The sequence below is a fragment of the Aethalodelphis obliquidens genome, unplaced genomic scaffold (genome assembly GCF_003676395.1).
Source record: "Aethalodelphis obliquidens isolate GAN/ISIS:26980383/991018 unplaced genomic scaffold, ASM367639v1 scaffold123, whole genome shotgun sequence".
Classification (NCBI taxonomy): domain Eukaryota; kingdom Metazoa; phylum Chordata; class Mammalia; order Artiodactyla; family Delphinidae; genus Aethalodelphis; species Aethalodelphis obliquidens.
This window is the reverse complement of record NW_020838067.1, coordinates 490,512-515,180: the sequence shown is the minus strand read 5'-3', so window position 1 is coordinate 515,180 and position 24,669 is coordinate 490,512. Positions and strand designations below refer to the sequence as shown.

General features: G+C 54.2%; 1 protein-coding gene across 3 annotated transcripts in view; it reads right to left on the bottom strand.

The window, feature by feature from the left end:
• The window catches only part of CHCHD6 (coiled-coil-helix-coiled-coil-helix domain containing 6), a 125,272-nt gene that overhangs the window by 40,742 nt on the left and 59,861 nt on the right, over positions 1-24,669 (bottom strand). For 2 of the 3 annotated variants that reach the window (XM_027098457.1, XM_027098458.1), the window contains exon 5: positions 3,310-3,393. The exons of the other annotated variant lie outside the window; for it this stretch is intronic. In XM_027098457.1, the coding sequence (XP_026954258.1) occupies positions 3,310-3,393 (84 nt within the window). The remainder of the gene's footprint in view (positions 1-3,309; positions 3,394-24,669) is intronic. 3 annotated transcript variants of the gene reach the window in all.

Below are 24,669 nucleotides of genomic sequence, written 5' to 3'. Positions count from 1 at the left end.
GGGCTGAGCTGCTGGAAAACGCCGAGCACAAAGCCAGGGCTTTAGAATTTCATTAGGAGAGACGGGGACCAGGAGGACAGGCCTGCGCTGCTGAGGACGTGTGCAGTCAGCAGAGGGCGGAGAGAAAGAGCCCTGAACTCCCAGCCTCCACCCAGGGGACGGAAAAGAGTGAACGCAGCACGGACACCTGGGGTCGGCCGCAGGCAGCGTCGGCATGCGAGGTGAATTCACGTCCCCACCCAGGCGAGTCCCGCTAGCTCTGAATTCCCTGACGGAGACTCTTGTTGCTCTGGCAACTCAGAATTCAGAGAAAATGGGAAGATACCAGACAAGACCACGTGCACTTTAGCAAAGGGAGAAAAGGTGGATTTGGGGAAACCTGAGGTTGCTGGCCAGTCACACCCCCGACGGGATTCTAACCTCTGAGTCCTTAGAAACAGAAGCGCAGGCAACCAGGGTGGCCACAGATGGAACACAAGGCAGGCTGACCCACTTCTCCACTTCTGTCGTAAGTGCCAGGGACAGGGCCCAGGTCCTTCTAGGTCTAAGAGCACAGCACTCACCGCTGTACCAGTTGACTCTCAAACCACTGAGCTGCCTTAGGGCCACTTTCCTACACGTGAAAAGAATCGGATTGGATCAAGGGTCCCCCTGTCTCGCCTTATCGGAGGCAGTAGTCCCACGAGCCCAGGTATAAGCAGCCCATTCTTGCTAAGAAAGGCCAGGCCTCAGGGCATAGCTGTGCTCAGCTCCAGGGTCCCTGGGTGACAGCTTCCCAAGGTGGCCTGGCCAGGCGGCCCCCTGGGAGCACAGGCTGAACCACCATCCTTGGTACCCATCCTCCCCACGGTGGCCACTCCACTGAGTGTGTGACAGGGTCGCCTTGGGCTGTAACTCGTTTCCCCAAAGCGTGAGGCTGGGCCCTCTTCCTGCAGCCCTGACCAGCAGCCACCTTGTCTTGTGAAGTGGACTTCCCTGTTTTCCTGGAGAGGCTCAGGGACTCCAGGCGGGGCTGCTTCGTGCCGCACTGAGAAGGCTGCAGGCGTGGCAGGGTCACGGCACGGCCGCTCCTCAGGAAAAGCAAAGCCCAGGCAGAAAACCCGGAAGCCAGGAGAAGCACCACCTGCTCACAGGCAGGGGCTGGGACGGCGGGGACTGGGGGAACCTCTAGGCGAGGGAGCCCGGAATCCAGGGTCCTCCCTTTCTCCCTGCCTCACTCTTTGAAACTACACCCCAAAGTGCCCTCTCCACTTGCAGCTGCTGAGTCTGGAAAAGTAAGACTATACTGACGGAGCTGGCAGGCCCACGGGTCACAGGACGGTCTCAGGCGTCCCTCGTCTGGGGCCCTAGCCCTCAGCATCCCCTCCCCTCCCACCCTGGACTGTGGGCTCCGTGTGGCAGGAAGCGCCACTGCCCGGCGCTGAACACAGCCAAACTAACGCGGGATGAACGGGTGGGTCCTCCAGGCGCTCCGGGGGCTGCTTTACGCAAACCACCACACATCCCCCAGACGGCTGGCAGCTCGGGTTTGAAATTCCCATGAAATTCCCAAGGCTCCGGAATTCAGACAACTTGCTCCAAGGCCCAGGCTGCTGTGCTGCTGACGCAGAACCCGGGCTGAGCTCTGCTGGACCCCAGAGATGCCCGCCCCACCCGCCTGGCCCTGGGCCCAGCGAGGCCTGGAGAAGAGGCCATCCCTGGAGATGAGACTGCCTCAGACACACCCGCTGCTGCTGGAGCGCAGCCTGCAGCCTGCAGGGGAGAGAACACGGAGAGGACGGCGGAGCTGGTGTCCAGACACCCGCCGTCAGTGCACGCCGCCCTCTGCCTGCCGCCTGAACGGACATCACGCCAGCTTTGCTTCCTGGGCCAAGACCCTGGCAAGGCCGCTGTGAACGCGGCAGCTCACCTCTCTCTGCGGGAAAAGGAAAACCCTCCTCGCTCCAGCCTGGCGACCTGGGCACCGGGAACAACAGCTCAGAAAGATCACGAGGCACAGGCGCCCAATCAAAAAAGCTCCCCTCACTCAGGAATAACCGTCACGGGCACAGAAGGGTCACGACGTCCCCGCCCCTGAACACGGGTCTGGACTCCGCGGGCTCTCCTGCCCGTCGACGCCGATCACACGGCTGGGTCCAGACGGCGTCCTCCGGGCAACGGGCCTCTGCGCCTCCCACCCCGACCTTCCCCACCCCGACTGGCTCCCAGCTGCTGAGGGGTCGAGGATGATCCAGCCGCTGTTCCAAGTCTGCCCCGAACAGCTTTCCACCATCAATTTCCAAGCGTAAAAGGAAACCAAAAAAAAAAAAGAAAAGAAAAAGGAGCTTGATGATTGGAAGGTGCAGAAGCTGAAAATGTCAAAGTCTGAGCATTCAAAAACGGAGGCAGAATTTATATAAAAATACAACAGCAACGGCAGCTGGAGAAGATTCTCCGTGGTCCCGGCAATTACAGGAGCAGATCTGTCCCCGGAGAAGGCCCACTGGGCCGGCCCAGCCTCTCTCCCCCTCCGCCCCACCTCCCTCCAGGGACCCAGCTCCTGTTTTGCAAAATGCTAGCGTTTAAGCATCTGCACACCTCTTCTGGAAGTTTTCAGTAATGCTCACAAGCACGCAGGCAAACCTCACTTAAAAGAAGGGGCCCATCTGCCTATGTGAGGAGCTGGACCTGACCCAGGACGAGCGGGAGGGCGGTGGGAAAGAAGCAGAGCACGGGCCGTAAGGCGGAGAACCAGAGGAGAGTCACCCTCCGGGCTGCACGCCTCACACGCCTGGCGTCCCCCAGACACCAACGGGTGACCCCCTTCTGTCCCCACGGCAGGCTGCCATCAAGCCTGCAAGACACCGCCAACCTCAAAGCTCCAAACCGAGACAAGGGGCCCCAGGACCCGCGGGGACAGCAGGCACTCGGTGGCTTGGCCACGGTCTCAGGCATAGGGAGAGCCAGTGTTAACCTGCCAACCATCGCCTCCCACGTTTTCAGGGTCTCTTTGAAAATTCCTTCATGATCAACAAACTAAGCCCCCCAAACAGGAAGCAAGTTACAAAGTCACCAAATGAATTTTCGTTGTTGCAGATTTGAAAAAGGGCAGATGATGTGCCTCTGAAACGCGTTCGTTTCAAAGGCTCATCTTCAGAAGAGTTGAGATGGGCCCTCTGATCCCTGACCCCCAGGAGAAAATCAGTAACGGCGCTCGTGTATGGGTACTGCGACGGTCGCACTATCACTACCTCTTCCCAGCGCACGGGGTCAGTTTCCTGAGCCCGCCCGGAGCTCGGGGCCCGGCCGCCCTCCCGCCGGACCGCTCACCTGCTTCTCCAGGCGCCCGAGCTGCTCCTTGTATGAGGCGTCGCGGCGTCTCAGCTCCGCCTCTCGGCTCTCCAGCTCCCTGGCCTGCAAGGAGAGCAGAGTCCAGTCAGCCGTTGGCGACCTACGAATGGAAGCCCACGCAGTGCCACGTCGCTACCGCCGTTAAGGGGGAGCCCTGCAGCACTGACCAGGGCAAGCGTGTGCACACACGCCCCACGGTCTCCAAAGGCAGGCAGGATGACTAGGGCCCCATCACAACGCAGAAACAGGGCGGCTTAGGTGACGGCCCCGAAGCTCAAAGCCACGAGCGGAGCTGGGGTGGAGCCTGGGCAGAGAAGGGCCTGGACGGAAGCTGTGCAGCCTCAAGGCGCGCAGGCCAGAAGCACTGCGCTGTCCCCATAGCACACGCGCCGCCGACTCACTCCCTGAGCTCTGAGCAGCAGGCACGCCCAGATGTCCTCCTTCTGCTGAGCAGACCCCCTGTCTCCAAGGGCCAGGGAGCTGAAAGGTGAGCAGCCTTGGAACCCAGAATCCTAGGCCTCGCGGGACAGCTGCCCCTCGGCCTCTTGACGGGAGCACACGCCCGAGGACCCCCACAAGGTCACAGCAGGCTACCCGGGCCAGCCCCCTCCCCACCCTCAACCAGCCGGGGGTCCTTCAACAAGTCCCTGACCCCAAGCGCCAGCCCACGCATGTGTGACACATAAACCCGGAATGACTCCCCCCACGGGCTGTGCACGGGTCAAAGGAAACCCCAACGGCAAGGCCAGGGTCACGGTAGGCCCACGCACAATGATGCTGCATCAGACGAAGCAGGAATTCACGTCCTCCTGACGGGGAGGCCCATGTCCCCGGAGCCCTTGGAACCTCCCTGAGTCAGGGCCCCTGGCCTGCCTCTGCCTGAGAAAAAGGAGGGCTGGCCTGGCCCAGGAGCTGTAGAAAGGGCGTGCAACGCAAACGCCCGGTGTTGGCGCCTGGACCAGAGGCCGTGCCGGTGACGCAGGTTTGGCAGACGGAGGTGCCCACTCTGCAGAGCGGCCACCGTCCGGCCCTTGCCTGGCGCATGGCAGGCAGGTGGCCCTCAGGTCAGAGCCAGACGTTAGCGGTGTTGCCACGTGACACACACGCCTGTAAGGGGGCTGGGGCACTGGGGGTGAGGGGGAGCTCCTGTCCTCATGGAGCTTAGATCCCAGCAGAAGAGACAGAAAAATAGGACAACTGCAGATGGACACGGGCTGGGGAACCACAGGCGGACAGCTTGCAGGGTAGTGACCGTCGTTCTCCCTAAGACATTTCCCAGTCGGCCTTCTGGGGAAAAACACTGCGTAAAGCACACTGTCTCCAACACAAAGGTAAAATGTCACCATTATGCATGCCCGCTCTCGGGTCACAGTCTTTGAAGGGGGAAGTGAAGGGAACTGTCAGATGAGCACGCTCGATGCGCCTGCCCTGCTCCAAACACAAGGCAGATGACAAGATGCAAACGTCCAACAGAACAGACGGGCACAGAGGCAGGTAAGGCCAAAGCCACAGCCTTGGGCAGAGGTGGGCGTGGGGCCAACTTCACCCCCGGAGCCCAGGGCTCCCCCAGGATAAGAAGCCAACCCGAGAATCCTGAGGACCCCATGTCGGGCCGTGGTTCTCAATCTGCCGGAAGCTGGGTTCAGCCCAGAGGCCACAGCTCCAGCGCCGTGAACCCCAGGCCACAGCTGGGTGGCGCGGGGACTGGCTGGCACTTGGGGCAGCTGTAGGCTGCCACGAAAATGCTCGGCAGGCAGACAAGGAAATAGGAGAGAAACAAAGCCAACAAGACCAAAACCAAAACTTGTGCTCAAAACAAGCCTGCAAACCAAATACGGCAAGGAGGCGTAAGCTTAGAAAGGCTGCCCGTCAAACCAGCAGCTGATGCGAATTCGCTCCAGACAAAATTCACACGATGGGACGTTATGACACGGCTTTTTAAAACTTTATTATGCAAAATTGTATTACTGTACTAAAATAATACTAAATAAACACGGATATTATAATATTAAAATATATATTAAATAATGTAAAGTAAATATAAATTTATAATAAAATTTAAAAAAACTCAGATAGCCATCACTAAGCTTCAAAATGATAAACTAGGGACTTCCCTGGTGGTCCCGCAGTTAAGAATCCGCCTTCTAATGCAGGGGACGTGGGTTCGATCCCTGGTTGGGGAACTAAGGTCCCACGTGCCACAGGGCAACTAAGCCTGCACGCTGCAACTACTGAGCCTGTGCACCACAACTAGAGAGAGAAGTCCACACACCACAGTGAAAGATCCCACATGCCACAACGAAGATCCTGCAACGCCGCAACTAAGACCCGATGTAGCCAAAAATAAAGTTAATTAATTAATTAACTTTAAAAAAAAGGAAATATTAAAAAATGATTAACGGGAATCCTGTTTCACCTACAGCGCCCACCCCTCCCTCCCCCCAGATTCCTTACAGCAGGTCATTTCATCTGCACGTACTTCAATGTATTTCTCTAAAAGATAGAGACTTTTATTTTCCTAATCAGAACCAGTAGCATTGCATACCAAAAAAAATGAATTCCTTAACACCATCAAATATTCAGCCAGTGTTCAAATTTCCAATTGATAAAGGATTTTAAACACGTAAGTTTAAGGTGCTCAAAAAGATAAATGAACTTCTGATTTTAAAAGAAGCAATGAACCTGAAACAGGCAAGCCCCCAAGTAGGTAAATATTATAAATGTCGATTTCTTCAAGGAACAAGGAATCAAATGCATGAGACAAGCCCCAAGCTGAGGGCAGTCAGGGGGAAATTAGGAAATGGGGATGCAGTAGAGAGATTTGCCCCTGCAACGGGGACAAGGACGCACAGCAACAGAGGAGCCAGAAAACTCGAGGGCAGAGCACGGGCCGGAGTCCAACTGCCTTGTGGCTGCTCGGGGGACGGGGACGCACAGGGACGGCAGGGGGAGGAGGGAGAGGCCCGAGCGGAGGAGGCGGGGCCGGAGGAGAATGAGGGGAGGAGAGGACGGAACAGAAAAGACCAGGCAAGGTTGCGGGAATCAGTATAAGTAATCAGGGATCACAGCTTTTGAGATGGTCCCCCGGGATCCCACGTCCCCGGGCTCGGGCCCTGGAGTGACACCCAGATCCTGATGAGCAGCTATGACTGGAGCGAGAGGGGGCAGTTCCAGGGACAAAGGTCGTGCTTTCGGTCTGGCGCCCACCCGCTTGTCCACACCCATGGAGCCAGCTTCCCTGGTGTTGTGGGCTGCCCTCCGGAGATGCCCCTGTGGCACGGAGCTGAGGGGCCTCAGCCCAATGGCCCGAGGGCCTTGGGACGGGACCGCAGCCATGAGAAGCCAGGGGCAGAGGCCCAGCCAAGCCCAGTCCCAGCCCCAAGGACCCGTGAGGTGTCCAGCGTGAGGTGTCCGCGGACACCGTGAGGTCATACGTGGTTACTGCTTTAAACCACTAGATGAGTAACTTGTTATTTAGCAACAGATAATGAATGTAGACCACGAACCAAATAACCTCAGCCTTAAAGGAAAAAGATTACCACTTTGGGTAAAAGGAAGAAAAAGGAAATCCAACTGTATGCCACTCACAAGGGACCCAGTCCCCACACTAAGGGTCTCACAGAACAAAGGAAAACCCTCCCTGGCACAAATATACACTGCAGTGCCCATTGTTCTGTTTTGTTTACCCAAAAGGTTCAGCATTCAATCAAACATTTAAACACACACACACACACACACACACACACACACACACACACACGAGAAAATAAAGATGTACCATAGAGAGGAAATACTCAATAGAGCCAGATGCAACAAAGGCCCGGAGTTAGCCCAGAGGGACTTCAAAGTCACCAGGGTTAACACGGCGGAGACTCTAGCAGGAAAGGGTGGGCACCGCATGGGAAGTCGTGGAGACTTCCTACATTACTCCTGAGGAGACGCCAGCCGCTAGTCTCACAGAGAGTCCCTTGCATGTGATGAGTGGCTTCTCCTGCTGGTTTCAAGATTCTCTCTTTGACTGTGGCCTCTGACAGTCTGGCTGCGACGCGTCTCAGTGTGGGTGTCCGGAGGTCTCCCCCTGCACAGCCCTAGCCAGAATGTGGCCTCCAGCTTCCCAGCAAAACGCCGGAGTTTTCAAAGCCTCCCACATTCCTCTTTTCTGTAGCTCTGCTTGCCTAGCGCTTGGGTTCCCCCACTGTCTGCACCCAACTGTCCTCCACGCGTTCAACAATGGCCTCTGATGGTTTACGGCAAACGACCCCAGGGCATCCCTGAGTCATGAGTCATGTGAAATGAAGTCAGCCTTGCGAGTGGGGTCCTCCAGGGAACCCCTAGACAGGAAGAAGAAGGACGACCTCTGGGAACGGGGCTTTGAAGGACTCCAATCCTTTTCCACCCCGTGCACTGGTTGCCAGGCTGCTGGGTTTTACCAAGATTGTGTCTGCTGGCTTTCAAGGTTACTGCTTAGGTTGGGGAAAGGAGGGTGGGAATAAGGACAATCTGAAATGCCACAAACCTCACGCTCCTTACTGAGATTCACCCAATTTTCCTGAACAAATGCCCCTGGATGGCCCCAGTCTTTGGTTAACTTTCAGTTCTGAAAAAATAGGCTCTGTCCGTTTTCATTGCTTTTATGGAAGAGAGGGTCTTCAGAGGTCCCTCCTCCACCTTCACTGACACCACCCGAACTAGAACAGAACGAAACAAAGACGCAAGGAATCGTGGGCTCCTTAGCAAACGGGACAGAGCAGAGGAAAGAGGCGATGCACCTGGAAACAGATGATTAGAGATTACTCACATTGAAACCTAAGCAGACGAAGCATGAAAAATAGAATGAAACAGGGCCCCCAAGACCTACAGACAATATTAAACGACAGAGCGTACCTTTAACTGAAGTCCTAGTAGGAAAAGAGAAAGATGGGGCAAAAAAAGGGAAGAGATAAAGGCCAAGAATATTCCAAAATTAATTAAAGACCACAAATAGATCTGAGAAGCTCGGAAAACTCCCAAGCAGGGTGCTTTTGTGAAGTTCCTAAATAATTCCTGAAGTAACAGAATCCTTCTTGAGCACAGATTTTTTAAAAAGTAATTTCCAGAATAACTACTAAAAATGTAACCAAAGAAAGCACAAGTAAAGAGTCAGTAGAGGAGATAAAACGAAATGCTAAAATGTACTGATTCGTCTCCACCCTCTCCCTCAAAAAACATCTACAAGAAAGCAGCAACAGAGGAACAAAGAACAGACGGAACAAACAAATAACAAACGGTCAATTTAAATGCGCTCACACCAACAATGACATTGAATAGAAACAGACTTACCCCTGTATTCGTTCCCTCTTGCTGTTGTGAGAACTTACCAGAAACGTAGTGGCTTAAAATACTACACGTTTATTCTCTTACAGTTCTAGAGATCGGAAGTCTCGAATGGGTCTTCTTTGGCTACAGGCGTGGGGTCAGCAGGGCTGTGTCCTTCTGGAAGCTCTGGAGAAGAACCCGTTGCCTCGCCCTTCCCAGCGTCTAGGGGTCGCCTGCATTTCTCGGCTCACGGCCCCACGTCGCCCTGACCTCTGCTACCGTCATCACGTCTCCTTCTCTGACCCTCCTGTCTCCTTCTTTCCCTGGTCGTTCCCTGATTTCCCTTTCTCCTAATCTCCCTGACACTTGAGATCACACCGGGCATCCTTGGATAATACAGGATAGTCTCCCCACCACATATTCTTAACTTAGTGACATCTGAAGAGCCCTGTTTACCATGCAAGAGAGTACATTCACAGGTCCTGGCGGCTGGGAGGTGGACGTCTCTGGGGGGCCGTTATTCTGCTTACCATACACACCAATGCAAAGGCAAAACCCCAGCTATATGTTATTGATAAAAAATAATACAAACAGGTTTTAAAAAATGGGAGAAGGTGTATCGTGCACACCAAGCACAGTAAGTCCCCTACACATGATCCTTCAAGTTGCGAACTTTCAAAGATGCGAACGTGCGTTCCATCAGCGTCAGGCGTGAGTGAAATTGCAGCTTGCCCTCCGTCTCCTATTGCCAGCAATCCTTCAGCTCTACCATCTTCCACCTCCTCTCCCTCCTCCAGTCAGTAACTTTTCTTGCCTGTTCACTTGATGCCAGCCCCTGTGTGCCACCTGTCGTACTGCACTGCTGTACTTTTCAAGGTACCGCAAGATTAAAAATGTTTTCTTTACTTTTTGTGTTTTTTTATGTATTATTTGTGTGAAAAGTATTATAAACCTATTACAGTACATTATTATGTAGCCGACTGTGTTAGTTGGGTACCTAACTAACTAAGGCTAACTTTGTTGGACTTATGAACAAATTGGACTTAGGAATGTGCTCTCGGAACAGAACTCATTTGTATGCAGTGAACTTGCTGTATGAGAAAGCTGGTATAGCTATATTAATATCAGATAAAGGAGAATTCAAGACAAAAAAAATATTACCAGATATAAAGAAGGGCAGTTCACAATCATAAAAGAGACAATTAGTCAAGAAGAGATAACAATTACAAACGTGTATGCGCCTGGTAACAAAAATCCCAAATACACAGAACAAATTGGACAGATTAAAGGAGAACATAAACAGATCCACGAACATAGTCAGAGAATTTACCGTCTCTCAAGATACTGACAGAACAACTAAACAGGGAGGGCTCACAGGGCAGGTGGGTTCCAAGGCAGCAGAGTAAGAAGAGAACATGACCAGGAAAAGGCGAGGCCGCCGCGTCCCTGCGCGTCCACCGCGTCTGGTCCGTCGGCCCCGCGCTCTGCACCCTCACTTCCTCTCAGCAGCACCCAGGTGCTGGGCGGAAGGTACCGCCTCGATTGTAACAGAAACAGCGATCAGAGACGACTCCTGAACGACAGGGCCGAGTCAGTAAGAACAGCAGTGACCACGTAGCAACGGTTTATAAACAATGACTCAAGTGCTCCTTCAACTCACCCAACCGTCCAGTGAGGAGGGAACCATTAAACCCATTTAAAAGGCAAGAAAACCGAGGCACAGAGTGATGCAGTCACCCAGAGCCACACAGTGAGGTCACGCAGAGCTGAGATGCTGAAGTCAAAGACTTTAGCTGTCCCCAGAGGGACAGAGTCCCAGCACGTGTGGGTCTCCACGCAAACCGTCCTGGAAGGTGCTCCCATCCCCGAGGTTTCTAGGAGGGCTCCGGCCTGGGAGGGGAAAGGTCAGAAAACTAAATGTAACCACGTGCACGACTCCGCTTACGGTGGCTGCCTAGGGGGCGGGGCAGAGCGACAGGCCACGTGGGGCTCCTGCTGGGGAAAGCCCGGGACTGCCCAGCCTCCTCCGGGAAGGCCACCCAGCGGGGGCCACTGGGTCACAGTCCTGACCTCTCCAAGCGGCACGGAGGACGGGACTGAAGCTGTGAAGTCAGCGAGGGTCACTGCTGAGAGGATGAAAGATGCTAGGGAGGGAGGGAAGGAAGGAGAGGCCCGCTCATGGCCATGAACTGCCTGGTGGTGTTGGTTTGGTTTGGTTTTCAATTGAATTGGTCACCAGCGTTTACCAAACTGGGATTTTTACAGAAAAACATCTGGACTTCCCTACGAGAAACTGGAAAACAGGTCATGAACCCAGCGTGGACAGCAGTTCTGCCCGGGGCCGTGCGTCCTCCTTCCCAGAGCCAAGCGCTGGGCCCGTCTGCAGGTGCCCTCCCCTCCCCGGCACTGCACGACCCTCTCTGGCCTTGCTTCTCGCCACACCAAGGCCCCGCTGCTTCCCAGTCTCTGCCTGTTCAGACTATCAGCCACCACAGCGTCCCGGCGGCTCGTGTGTCCGGAGCCCTCCCGGAGCGAGGCACACACCAGGGGGATGGCAGGCTGAGGACATGCTGATGAGCGGCTAGGATGCCGGACGGATGTGGGGAAGGGCTGTGAGGACAGGGGCAGCCAGAGAGGGGGGTGGTGACCACTCAGGCCTCTGAGGAGGCGACACAAACGCGAAGGCTTCCCGGGGGAACAGGCTGCTGCGCTCAGGCCCGGGGAGAGGAGAGAGGTCAGCTGTGCTGAAAGGAAGGGGGCACCCAAGAGCTCTAAGCAGGAGACCGATACGATCTGACATTTATTTTTTAAACCCAGTTCATAAAAGCCAAACCGGAAGGCTGCTGCCCAGGAAGACGTCCTGATTCCCTCTTGTCGCGCATGGTGACTCGCGGGCAGGCGCACAGAGCATCCCCTGCAGCTGTGTCAGCTGTCGCCACACAAGGGCAGTGAGGAGAGGCTCACAGAGGAAATAATAGGCAATCTTCTAGCCGAACACCTTTTAGAAAGTAATGATGGAGAATAAACCCCCGCCTGGGAGCGAGGCAGGGGCTGTCTTTCAGCGCAGGGTAACCACACGCCGCTTGAAATAAGCCGGTTGGGCAGAGGAGTGCCTGCGCTCAGATCTGCAGGCTGAAAAGATTGGCGGGGGGAGGGGGCCGCATTCGCCGCTCCACACGGCTGCAGGTATCAGAGCTCAGAGACACGGCTTCAACACAACGGTTCCTGGGCCATGGCTCTCGCACAGAACCAGGCCACGGGCAGGGGCCCCGTGTGCACCGGGCAGAGCCGGCCACCCCATGCCGAGGTGTCCAGAGCATCCTCCTGGCCTGATGTGAACTGAAGATGTTCTCAGAGGTGAACGGGTCGGGGGGAGCAGCCCCTGACTCACCAGGAACGGGTGGCCAGGGGCCTGGTCACACCCTGAGCACGTGGCTGTCAGCAGGCAGGCGGGCCAAGCTCCTAACCCGCCAGAGGGATCCGGGCTCCGTGCAGCACTGTCCCACCAGCCCCGCGGCTCCCACGACCTGGGCTGAGACCACAAGGACGCGAGAACTTGGAAGAGCCACCCCAGCGCTGGCGTGGGGCCTCCGTGGCACAGCCCAGAGGCCAGGCTACGGGGGACGGCGGCGGCCACCCTGATGGCCTTCGAGACACACGATGGTTCGGGGCCAACCCGAAGTCTGCTCAGACCCTTCAGCCCCGCCCACAGCCTCTGCCTGGCCACGTCGTGGACGACGGGGAGGCGGCACTGAAGGACCACTCTTCTGTGACCTCGACTCGACCACCTGTAAGCGCACCCCCTTCACGGGCGCCAGGCTTTCCACGGCTCTGCTCTTGCCCTACTGTTGTGTGCCAGAACGCCTCTTTCTGCGTCCTGCCTGCCAGCCTGGCCAATTCTCCAGGCCCTGCCCACATGCTCTTTCTTCTTGGACTCTCCAGCCCCCCGTAAACTCCCGCCGTGGGGTGTGTGGGCAGGGGTGTGCCGTCCTACTTCTACGTGGGGCAGGTGTGCTGGGGATGACTCGTCGGGGCGGGCACTGGATCGGGCCCCGACAGTCACCGTCCCCTGAATCCGGGCCCCCAGCCTCCCTCCCTGCTCACAACAGCAGGGCTGGTTTCTGTGGCTGCAGTCAAGATCTGACTGTCGTATCTTCTCTTCCCTCGGCATCCAAACACGACGGCTTCTCCCATCTGTGCTCCCGGGGTGCTTAAATAGATGATTTTATAGTTATTCTAATTATCGTTACGCCAAGCGATCTACTGACCCCCGCAAACATCCGCGCTTTGTGGGGGAAGCCGCAAGCCCCTTCTGTCCCTCCGGCAGCACAATAGATTTTATAGTTATTCTAATTATCGTTACGCCAAGTGATCTAATGACCCCCCACAAACATCCGCGCTTTGTGGGGGAAGCCACAAGCCCCTCCTGTCCCTCCGGCAGCGCACCTAGCATGCAGGCACTGGCCATTCGTCCTCAGAACTGAACTTACACGTTCACATTATCAGAAGCATAACTCAGGCCCTTACACAAGGACCAAACCTTCAAGAATCTCCTGGGAGGTTATCTACTTGCTGTCCAACAAACAGCTCATGCCATGATTGCCACTGTCCACGCGTGGATGCCAACGGCAGGGCCGGCCTGGAGCCCAGGGCCTCTGGTCGTGCAGTCACGCTCTGGGCCTCCTTAAGAGAGGTACTGAGTTTCTGGAAAGAGCCAGAAGGTTTCGGTACCGGGGCCAAGGACAGAGGTGAGCTGTCCCAAGGTGGGGGCAGACCCAGACACAGAGTGTGCAGTGGGCACCCCGACCCCAGAGGGAACCTCCCTGCTCCGGGGGCAAGTGCGGGGTTTCCACCCCGCTGAGTGCTGAAGGGGTGCGGTGTGTGTACACACGTGCACGCGTGTACACCTGTGTGCGTGAGCCTCCTGTCACACCCCCGGCTCCCCCATGGGGAGTGTGTCTCTGGGCCTCGTCTGTCCCACTAACCTCTAAGCCCTGGGAAGCGTGACTCGAGGGCTGGGTCTGTAAGCTGCTCGACCCCCAGCGACGACGTGGGCCCCCCACCCTCCCAGCACCACACTCCGCGGGCCTGCCCCACCCGGCCCATCATCCTCTCACGGGCCTGCGGTGGCTCTGCTCACCTGGTCCCATACCAGCCCCCCTACCGGGTCAGGCTGCCGCTCGAGTCCTGTTCCCAGGGACCCGGGAAGCAGAGGGAACAAGCCAGTGCCCTTATGGGGAGCTCAGCAACTCCAGGAGCCGGAGACCATCAGTCGTCCTGTTCCCTCCTCTCAGCGAAGGAGCAGCAGGGGGAGGGGAAGGAGGGAACAGGAATGGGGCCCAAGGGACCCCGCCCGCGCCATGGTGAGGGTCTCGGCAATGGGGAGGCACTGAGAGTTTCAACAAGGGACATTAATACTCAGAATCGCCCGTTGCGAAGGCCAGTCTCCGGCGGTGCTGGAAGCCGATCGCAAAGAAGAGGAAACCCTGTGGCCAACATCCTGTTTAGCCAACCAGTGAGGAGGCCGGGACCCAGGGCGTGTCCCTGACCTGGCCTCCGTGAGAAAAGACTACAGACAGGGAAGGACAGGTCTCATCCGGGGGCTGCGAGGGGCGGGGAGGGCCCGGCACGCAGCCTCCAGGTCGCTGGGGCGATGGCCCCTGCACAAAGATGGAGATGGGGGTTCAGCTCATGGGAGCAGCTGTCGGGGGGGCCCGACTAAAGCTGCCCGCACGCCTGTTTTGGCAGGCCCCCTTCCAGTCCCCACCTGCGGCGGGAGCCCTACGGCGTCTGCGGACACAGACGGCCCGCGGCCCACGTGGCAGAACTGCTCCTCCCGGACCAAGCGCCCTGACAAGCTCTGGACCAAACAGAAGAGGCAACCGTCTGAAGGGCCTGGAGAAGAGCAAGCACAGCCAGGAGGCTGCTGCTGAAGTTCTGCCTCTGTGCACCAGTGCCAGACAGAAACGTGGAGACAGAGCTCTGGGTGAAGGAGCAAAGGGGGCCACAGCGGGCTAATGCCCTCAAGACTGCGTGTCCCTCCCGGAGGGGGAGCGAGGAGCAGGGCGTGCTCCGCTCGTGGACAGTCCTGGGGTCGGCTGGCATCAAGGTGAAGTTTCACCTTGATGAAGCGTCATCAGCCTTCTGCTTTCAGCACGTCTGGGGGTCTATGTGCTTGTGGTCAGCATCTTTCATCTGGTGGGTCAGCTTCCTGCAAAAGCAACTTAGGAACGTGCGTCAGGCCTTTTTGTCTGCATCCCTCAGGGAACTGGGAGTTCGGTGATTCTGTGATGCGGCAGGATTGTAGTCTCAGCTGTTCCCAGTTCCCCAGCCCAACAGCTACTCTTTGTTTCTCCATTTTCACATTTCCCATCATTCACTCCTCAGTCAGCATTTACTTCAATAGACAAGGACACGAGGGCCTGGACACGGTTTCATGCGGGAGGAGGGTCGTCGTCATGTGGAAGGAGGACACGGCAGGAGGGGCCGCCATTCCCACGAGTTTTCAAGAACTGGTCCCATTGGTGCCACACTGGGAGCCGAGAAACCGAAGAGAAAACAAGAAATCTGAGTTCGGGGCCGCGCTAGAGAGTGAGGAGAGCCCCGAGCCCTGCACATGAACTCTGCCCGAGCTCAGGCTGACCCTGACCTGCCCGTGCTGTGCAGCGAACGCTCATTAGAGGGAACTTGAGGTTTAAACACCTGTTTCAGCAAAGGGGGACTGAAATGTCCACGGTCCACTGTCCAGCCCACAAAGCTGGAAAACAAACACGAACCAGCTAATCAGAGCCAACGTAAGTAGAAGAGAGGAGATAAGAGAACAGGAGTGGAAATCGAGGAAACAGAAAGCAAACAGTAGAGAAAATCAACCAAGTCAAGAGTGGGTTTTGGGAAAAGATCAATAAAACTGGTAAGTTCCTGGCTGGAACCCGAGAAGCGGGCGTGTGGTGACAGGTCCCTGGGATGCAGGAGGGCGTCGCCAAGGGTGCAGAGCAGGCCGGCGGACCCCCACCGGCTCCCCCCAAGACTGAACACTCCGTCTTCTCGGAAGGACCACACATGGCCCGGCGGGGACCACCCTGAGCAGAGGCCCCAAAGGAGAAGACGCTGGTGTCATGTCCCATCCAGGCTCCAGACTGACAGGTCTGGGGCCACCACACCCTTCCAACACACATCCTTTTATTTAGGCCAGAGCTGGTCTCCAACCAAAGAATCCTGACTGTTACCAGGGCCACAGGCACCCGGTTAAGACACAGGGGATGACACGGCAGCCAGGGGACAGGGACCAGCAACTCCGACAGGAGGAGGGACACCAGGAGCTGACGCCAGAGGCGGCCCTGACGCAGTGGCACCTGCGCCCCAACTCAGACCAGTCCTTCCCCTCAGCCCCCAGAGCCCAGGCATCCGGAGAGGCGGGCAGGCCAGAGCCAGAAATGACAGGAGAGGCGGCAACAAGAAATCTCTTGGGCCAAGGCGCTGCCCGGAGGCTCTGGGCTGGACACAGCAACCCTTCCTGGCAAGGAGGTGCTCTCCCAAAAGGAGCATCTGGGGAGGCGAGCGCTCCCGCCTTTGCCCATCCCCAGGCGGCCTGGGGAACCGAGGGTCTCACGGGAGCCAGCACAGGGAGCCTCGCCTTCAAGGGGAGGGCAGGCCTGACTCCTGGCTCAGCAGCCTCCTTGCTTTCTCCTCTGCAGGCTCTAAGCCCGTGCTCTGCGCATAAACCACACCCCTGCTCACAAGCCCGCCGTTCAGCTATACGAGAACGGTGGATCTCTCATCATCAGGCAGGCAGAGGGCGGCAGGAAGTTCAAGCCCAGCCTGGGTACCATCCTTCCCTGATCCCCTGAGCCCAGGAGTCCTTCCCTATGGACTCCCAAGAACTCCAGGATTCCCCCACCGTTCCTCACTGACTGGATCCCATCTGGGCTTTTCTGCACAAACTGGCCCCAGGGTGGGAGCAGAAGCTGGGCCACGCCCTGCCGGGGCGTCCCCGAGCTGGACAGCAAGGACAGAGGCTACTGTATGTAAATTATACCTCAATAATCTCTCCTTTAAAACGATCAGTTATAATTCACCACATTAATGGAACAAAGGGGAAAAACACATGGGCCTGAGCAGATTCAGAAAAGTATTTGATAAAATTCAACACATACCCATGATAAACTCAGCAACTTAGCCCAGAAATCTGACAAAGAGTATCTATAAAACCTGCACTAACACCAGACTTAACGGTGAAATACTGATCATCTCCCCCTATGTCCACAACTAAGAGAACAGCACCCAGATAATAATTTCTATCCTAAATTGTACTGGAGGTCCAGCCAGTGCAACAAGGTAAGAAAATAAATGAAATTTAAAAAAATTCCCATCCTTGAACTGGAAAGGAAAAAGTAGAATTGCCATGACACTCAGATGACATGACTGTATGTAGAAAAACCTAAGGAAACTACACAACAATACGTGGACTAATAAGTAAGTGTATCAAAGTCGCAGGATACGATGTCATAAAAATTAAATAAAAAGTAATCACATTTCTATATACTAGTAATAAATAAACATAATTAAAATGAAAAGCAATACCATTTTCATTAGCATCCAAATATATAAAACACCCAGGAGTAAATCTAACAAAAGAGAATCTAAGATCACTGCACAGAAATCTAAGAAGCATTGCTGAGAAGGCCTAAACACAGAGAGAGAGAGAGAGATGGTGGGGGGAAGAAACTGAAGACTCGAGAATGCTAAGATTTCAACTCTCTCCAAATTAATCTGCAGATGTTAATCTGACAAACTGATTCTGAAACTGATACAGAAATGCAAGGAACCTAGAAAGGCCAAATAATCTTGAAAACAACAAAACTGTAGGACTAACACACAAGATAATCAGACCTACTATAAAAGGAAAGACACTGATTGAACTGAACAGAGTCCAGAAACAGCCATCACACAGAAAGGTAACTGATGAATAACAGAGGTTTCTCTTGCAATCCAGGGAGGGAAGAGTCACCTTTGTAATAAATGCATATCCCTACCTGTACCTTATACAAACTTTAATTCACACTGGATTAGAGACCTAAATGAGAAAGATTTTTAAAAATTGAAAGGTAGCATCAGTACAATCCCTACCAAGATCTCAGCTGACTTCTTTCTTTTGCAGAAACATAAAAATCCATCCTAAAATTCATACAGAATCTCAAGGGACCCTGAACAGTCAAAAGAGTCAGGAAAAAGAACAAAGGTAGAGGATTCACTCCTCTTGATTTCAAAACTTACCACAAAGCTCAGTAATAAGACAGTGTGCTACTGACATGAGGACAGATGTGTAAATTAATGGGAGGAATTCAGAGGCCAGAAATAAACCCTTATATTTACAGTCAACCGATTTCAATGAGGGTGCCAAGTCCATACAATGGAGAAATAACAGTCCTTCAACAGATGATGCTAACACAACAGGACATCCACATGCAAAAGAAAGAAGCTGGACTCCTACCTCACACCATACAGAAAAACTTAAAATGGATCAAAGACCTACATTTAAGAGCTGAAACTTTATACTCTTAGAAGAAAATATAGGGATAAATCTTCAGGACTTTGAATTTGGCAACAGATTCTTAGATGTGACAGCAAAAACACAAATAACTAAAGAAAAAATAGATCAGTTGAGCTTCATCAAAATTTAAAACTTTTGTGTTTCAAAGGACATCACCAAGAAAGTGAAAAGATACCCATAGAATGGATGGAAACATTTGCAAATCATTTATCTCACAAGTGGCTTGTACGCAGAACTCTTACAACTCAAAAATACGAAGGCAAACAACCTAACTTAAAAAGGGCAAAGGGGGGCTTCCCTGGTGGTGCAGTGGTTGAGAGTCCGCCTGCCGATGCAGGGGACACGGGTTCGTGCCCCGGTCCGGGAGGATCCCACATGCCACGGAGCAGTTGGGCCCGTGAGCCATGGCTGCTGAGCCTGCGCATCTGGAGCCTGTGCTCCGCCACGGGAGAGGCCGCAACAGTGAGAGGCCCACGTACCGCAAAAAAAAAAAAAAAGTGTGACAAATGGGACTTAACAAAAGAGATTATTAAGAAAGTGAAGAGGCAGGCCCCAGATTGGGAGAAGATATATGCACATTATATATTTTCAACAAAGGACTAGATTCAAAATATATAAAGAACTCCTACAAACTGATAGAAAAAAAAACAATTTTTTTTAAAATAAGTAAAAGATATGAACTGACATTTCACAAAAGAGGCTATCTATATGGCCAATAAACATTTTAAAAGGTACTCAACCTCCACAATCGTCGGGAAATGCAAATCACAACCACTGCTTCTCCACCAGAATAGTTCAAACTAAAACAACTGACAGTAAGAAAGGGGGGTGGGGACCGGAGCCCCGGAACTCTCACGCGCTGTTGGAGGGAATGGAAATCCATACATAGAAGCACTTGAGAAAACTGCGTGGCAGCTCCACTACACTTAAAGACTCAACAGAAACGAGTGCCTATGTCCACAAAGCACACGTATGAAAATGCATCACTCATCAAGGTCCCAAACTGGAAACAACTAAATGTCCACATGCAGCCTGGTCAGTGAGCTGTGGTTTCCACAGACAAATGCTACCCAGCCACGGAACAGGGAAAGCACAGCTGAGCACAGCAGACGGGAGAAAGGGCACCCAGGGAGGGAGGGCAGGCCGACCCATGGTGGCCGAGGCTGGCCAGTGTCATCTGTGGGGAGAGCTGACCGGGAGGGGGCCGAGGGGCCGTCTGTGATACAGAAGTGAGCCGGGTCTTCATGCAGGTGCTACCACACCTGGGGAGAGACGTGTGCTGACTTAAGGCCGCTGCACTTCTTACTATGCCTCAATAAAATATATATATGTTTTTAAATACCCTGACCAAGTAAGAAGGCGGCCCGCTCATTAGAAGTAAGAGCTTCCAGCAGAGGAAGGGCGGCTCCCTGGAGAAGGGGTCCCAGGCACAGACAGGATAGTGGTGCTGCCAGGGTTGCCCACCACCCCAAGAACACAGCTGGCAAGTGGCAGGGCCGGGACTGGAACCCAGGCCGGCCTCCAAGCTGGCTCTTTCCACTAAGCCACATGGCCTCTCGTGATGAAGGAAGGCCAGGGGCCAGCCTAGAAAGGCTCCTTCCGTTGGCTTTTCCTCGTGTCTCCCTCTAGGCGGCGAGTCCTCCTCCAGAGCCAGGCCCGCGAGGCCCTTATGCCCCTCAGGGCCACGGCCGGGGTCTGGGCCTGAGGGGCTCCCTGTGTGGGGCTCTGGGGCTGCTGGGGCGCACATGCCCTGTGCACACACTCACAGGCAAGCGGCCTCCAACACGCACGCGGGCGTCCGTTTAGACACGTGTCTGCCCCAAGAGGCCTCGATCAGGGGTGGCCACTGTGATCTCAGGACACTCGGAGGCAAGGGCTGAGGAACACAGACCGCGAAGGCACGGCCAGCCGGCCTCCATGCGACCCCGCCGGTCACCGCCTGGCTACAGGCTGCAGCCTGGGCGGGGGCACAGGGGCAGGCGAGCCCGTGTCGCTGCTACCTGCATGGCCTCTTCACAGGAGGGACCTGAGGGGCGAGCATGCCTTGTTCTCTGCTGGAACCGCCCTCAGGCAGCACACAGAGCCTGGCCCTTTGGCCTCAGACGGTGGACCAGGGAAGCCAAGCTGCCCAGGAACGGGCCTGGCCTATTCTCAGACAAGGGCTCAGAGATCACCCTCTGGGCAGCTGTCAGAGCCCAGGCCCACGTCCCCACACCTGATCTCAATGTGTTCTGGAAAAAGAGCCTAAACCCGGAGCCTGCAAGCCCACCTTCCCATTATGATGCGGTGGGGCAGGGTGGGGGCATGGGGTGTGGCTCAGAGGACAGGCGGGCTTTACAGAAAGGGCTGAGCCAGCGGAAACGGAGGCTGAGAGACAGCAGAGCTACCTGGACCACGCCAGCAGCTGCAAGCTGACCTGCCAAACTGAACCTTAAAAATCCATCCTCGCACCTGCCCGGCCTCCCCAGGGGCCTGGGAGCAGACACACCACAGCTGCAAGGCCAGCACCCCAGTCTGCACTCACAGAGGCCTCCTCAGACCCACTGGCGATGCCGAGCCCGCTGCAGGAGGGCCAGGCTGTCACAGAGAACGGATTCAGACAACAGGTAGGCACGGGGGACGGTGGGGCCAGGCCTCCGTCTGCTGCCCTCCCGCCCCGTCCAGGAAGCTCCAGGTCATGAGGCCTGCCGGCACGGAGCACTGAACAACAACGGCCAATCTGCTCACATCTGCAGGCAGGAGAGTTCATCTTCCTAACTGGTGAGACGTGAAGGCCACCAGGTTGCCATGGTGACTTGCATCCGAGAACACTGGGCCCACATGGATAGGCTATCACTTCATATGCCTTCGTATTTTTCCTCTTAGAAACTACATTCAGTATAGAGTCACAACCAGTACAGGTAATAAACATGGTGAAAGGCAGGCGAGCCGTACCGAGGGTACCGGTCACCTGTGCAAGACCGACGTGGAGTCTCCAGGGACGCGCACGCCCTGGGCAGGCATCCACGGAGCCCAAGAGGGGCCGGTGTCAAACGCCCCAAAGCACCTATTCGCGGACAGGAGAAACTCGTCCATGATCCCCATGGCAAAGGGCCTCCCACATGCACACGACTCCAGGGGAGAAGATCCCTGAGTCAGGAGGGTCAGGAAAGGGCTCCATGGAAAACAAGAGGAGCACAAGCTGGAACCCCGCCCTCTGCCAGCCGGGCTCCCCAGGCCGGCCCACCCACGCTGACATGGGTTAGGGCTGGCACCGGGCTCCGCAGGCCACCTGCTGGGCAGGGGAAGCCCCGCTAGGAGGCAAACGGCCCAAGGACAGAGCCCAGGCCTGGATGACCAACCTCAGCGTGCGCCACGGCCGCCTGGCGGCACTGACCCGGCCCAGGGGAGGGGGCGTGCGGGGCGGGAGGGGCTGCACGCGGCCAGGCCGGGAGGCTCTCCTCCTCTGCGAGCAGCACAGATGTGGAATCGCAGTCAGCTGACGGGGAGAGGAAGCCTGGGCCTTTTTTGGTAATTCTCAATGCCCTAGAAGTGGCTTTCCGACATCTGCCTGGAAAACTGTTCATTAAAAAAAAACAAAGCCAGAGGAAAATCTATCTGGCAAAACCCCAAGGTGCAGGACTGCAAAGAGAAAAGAGAACTGCTCTCCACGGAAGCTGCCGCTTCTGGCTTTCGCCCACTGACCCGACAGGTGAGGGGGCGCGCGGGCGACCTGAGCTGGGGCACCGGGTCCACCCCGGGGCTGCACGCAGCCGAGGCCACATGCCACCCGTCTGCTCCCAGGACAGAACTCAGGACCCAATCCCTTGGGCCCAGGAGGCCTCACGCCTGCTTGCCACTCACCCCGTCAGGCTGAGAACCATTATTCATCCCTCAAGGGACTCAAGTCCCCTCCCCTCCCCCCTCAAGATAAGATGACTCCAAACCAAAGAACCCCCAACCTCTGCCTGAAAGAGGACACAGCTTTCCCAGAGCTAAAGCAGAAATGAAACCTCACAACACTGGACTCCCGAACCGAGCTGGATCTTCAAGGCTTTGCCATTCTCCCCTGCCTCTGTGCGCAGCTACTCCAGAAATGGTCTCAAGAGATGAGCACGTTTGATATGCCCGATCCTTAAACCAGCCGCGGGAAATTCTCCAGCTTCCTGAAACACGAGTTGAAAAGATGAAGGTTCGCTGAGTGCCGAGTACACATCAAGTGCTTTCCACACGCTTTCCTGGCTGACGCTTTCATCGGGGATGGCGCCTCACAAGCGGCAGAACCGGGGCTCACACCCAGGTCCTCCTGTGCTGCGCTAATTCCCGTGCAGGCCCCGCCGGACTGTGAGCTCCCGGTGGGCAGGACGCACAGCCAAGGGTCACTGTGGGGGCCACGGCCCTCGGCCCCTCAGGATGGGCACACGGCTCTGGAGCTAAGCACGACTGGAATACTTTCAGTTGAAAAATAATAATAATAAGACCAGAAGACCAAATACATTAGCTGACGTGCCTCTCCTGACTTACCTGTTCTCCACATTTCAACCCAATCAGACTCGCTGACGTCTAATTTACCAAGCGCTGCAATAGGGACCAGATTTCTGGAGGTTAACAGGACAACGCCTCTTCCAGGACACTGCAGTTGGGAAACCAAAGGTGAGCACAGCTAGCCTAAAACAAGTTTGCTGTGGAAACTACAATAGTAGGGAGCATAAGAGCTGTCAGATCTCACTGGTGATTCCAGAACACAGAGGAGAAAGAGTTTCACAGCATATATATGTGTGTGGGTGCCACGCGTGTATATATATATACAAATTATTCATATAAGTTTACATTATCTATTAAAGAACCACTACCATTTTTTCCCCGTTTATTTCTTATGGGGTTCATTACTAATTTTGCTGGAATGCTTCCTCAAGTAATTCTTTCAGGAAAAGTCTGGATGCTATGAACTTTATCCTTTCAAGTCTTTCACATGAAAAAGTTTTAAAATTATAACTTTTAAAAGTATGGTTTAGAGTAAAAATTGGGGAAAAAACACACAAAACACAAAAAACCATTAGAGTCCAAGAAAGAAAGGAGAAAACTTGTGATTCAGAAAAAGATTTGCAGAAATAATGGTTAAAAACTTGCCAAAGTTTGTGGGAAAAAACCTATCGTTTCAAGAAGCTGAGTGAATCCCAAACAGGGCGAACCTAAAAAAATCCCCTCCCAGATAAATCATAACCAAATTTTTGAAGACTGACGACAAAGAAAGAAATCTTGAAAGTAGCCACAGATAAATGACGTTACCTACAGGAGAATGATTCAAGCAACAGTGGGTTTCTCACCAGAAACGGTGGGGGCCAGAAAGGTGTGGCATATTTTCCAAATGCTGAGAGAAAGGAAGCTGTTAACCCAAAAGTCCACATCAAAATAACTTCTGAGTAAAGGAAAAACAGACCTAATCAGTAAAGAAAAATGAAAAGAATCTGTTCCCAGCACATCTGCTCTAATTGTTAAAGGACGTTTTTCAAAAGGCAAAGAAATAAGTTTGAAAGAAAGAGAGAAAGGGAAAGGGAGTGAGGGCGGAAGGGAGGAAAAGTCGGGAGAAACTTGGAACTTCAGGAATGAAGAAAGTAATGGAAAAGTAAACAGGACGGGGATGCTTCTCCTCTTATGTTTGACATTTGAGAGTAAAAAACTGTAACACTGATGTGGTTCTCAGTATACACAAAAGTAATATTTAAGACAACCATTTCATTAAAGGGGGAGGGAGAAGGGACATAAATGTGGTAACGCCTCTACGTCCCACTTGAAGTGCTACAATGTTGATACCAGTAGACAGACTGTGGCAAGGAGTCTATGGAATCCATAGAGCAGTCACTAAAACAAAAAAAGGAAAAGGACATACTCAAAACTGCTTTAGACGAATTACAATGAGGTACTATAAAATGTTCAGGTAACCTACAAGAAGACAGGAAAGGAAAAACATGGAAATGAAACACGGTGGATACAGACAAAAAACGATAAACTTAAATCCTGATATATCATTAATTATATTAAATTTAAATGATCTAAACACACCAATTAAAATAAGAGAATTCAGAACAGCTTTAAAGATGACCAAACTACATGCTAGCAAAGAATTTTGTGTAGGTAGATTAAAAGTTCAAGTACGGGGGCTTCCCTGGTGGCTCAGTGGTTAAGAATTCGCCTGCCAATTCAGGGGACACGGGTTCGAGCCCTGCTCCGCGAAGATCCCACATGCCGTGGAGCAACTAAGCCCGTGCACCACAACTACTGAGCCTGCGCTCTAGAGCCCGCAAGCCACAACTACTGAGCCCACACACCACAACTACTGAAGCCCGGGCACCTAGAGCCCGTGCTCCACAACAAGAGAAGCCACCGCAATGAGATACCCGCGCACCGCAACAGAGAGTAGCCCCTGCTCGCCGCAACTAGAGAAAGCCTGTGCGCAGCAACGAAGACCAAACGCAGCCAAAAATAAATAAATTTACTAAAAAAAGAGCAATGAA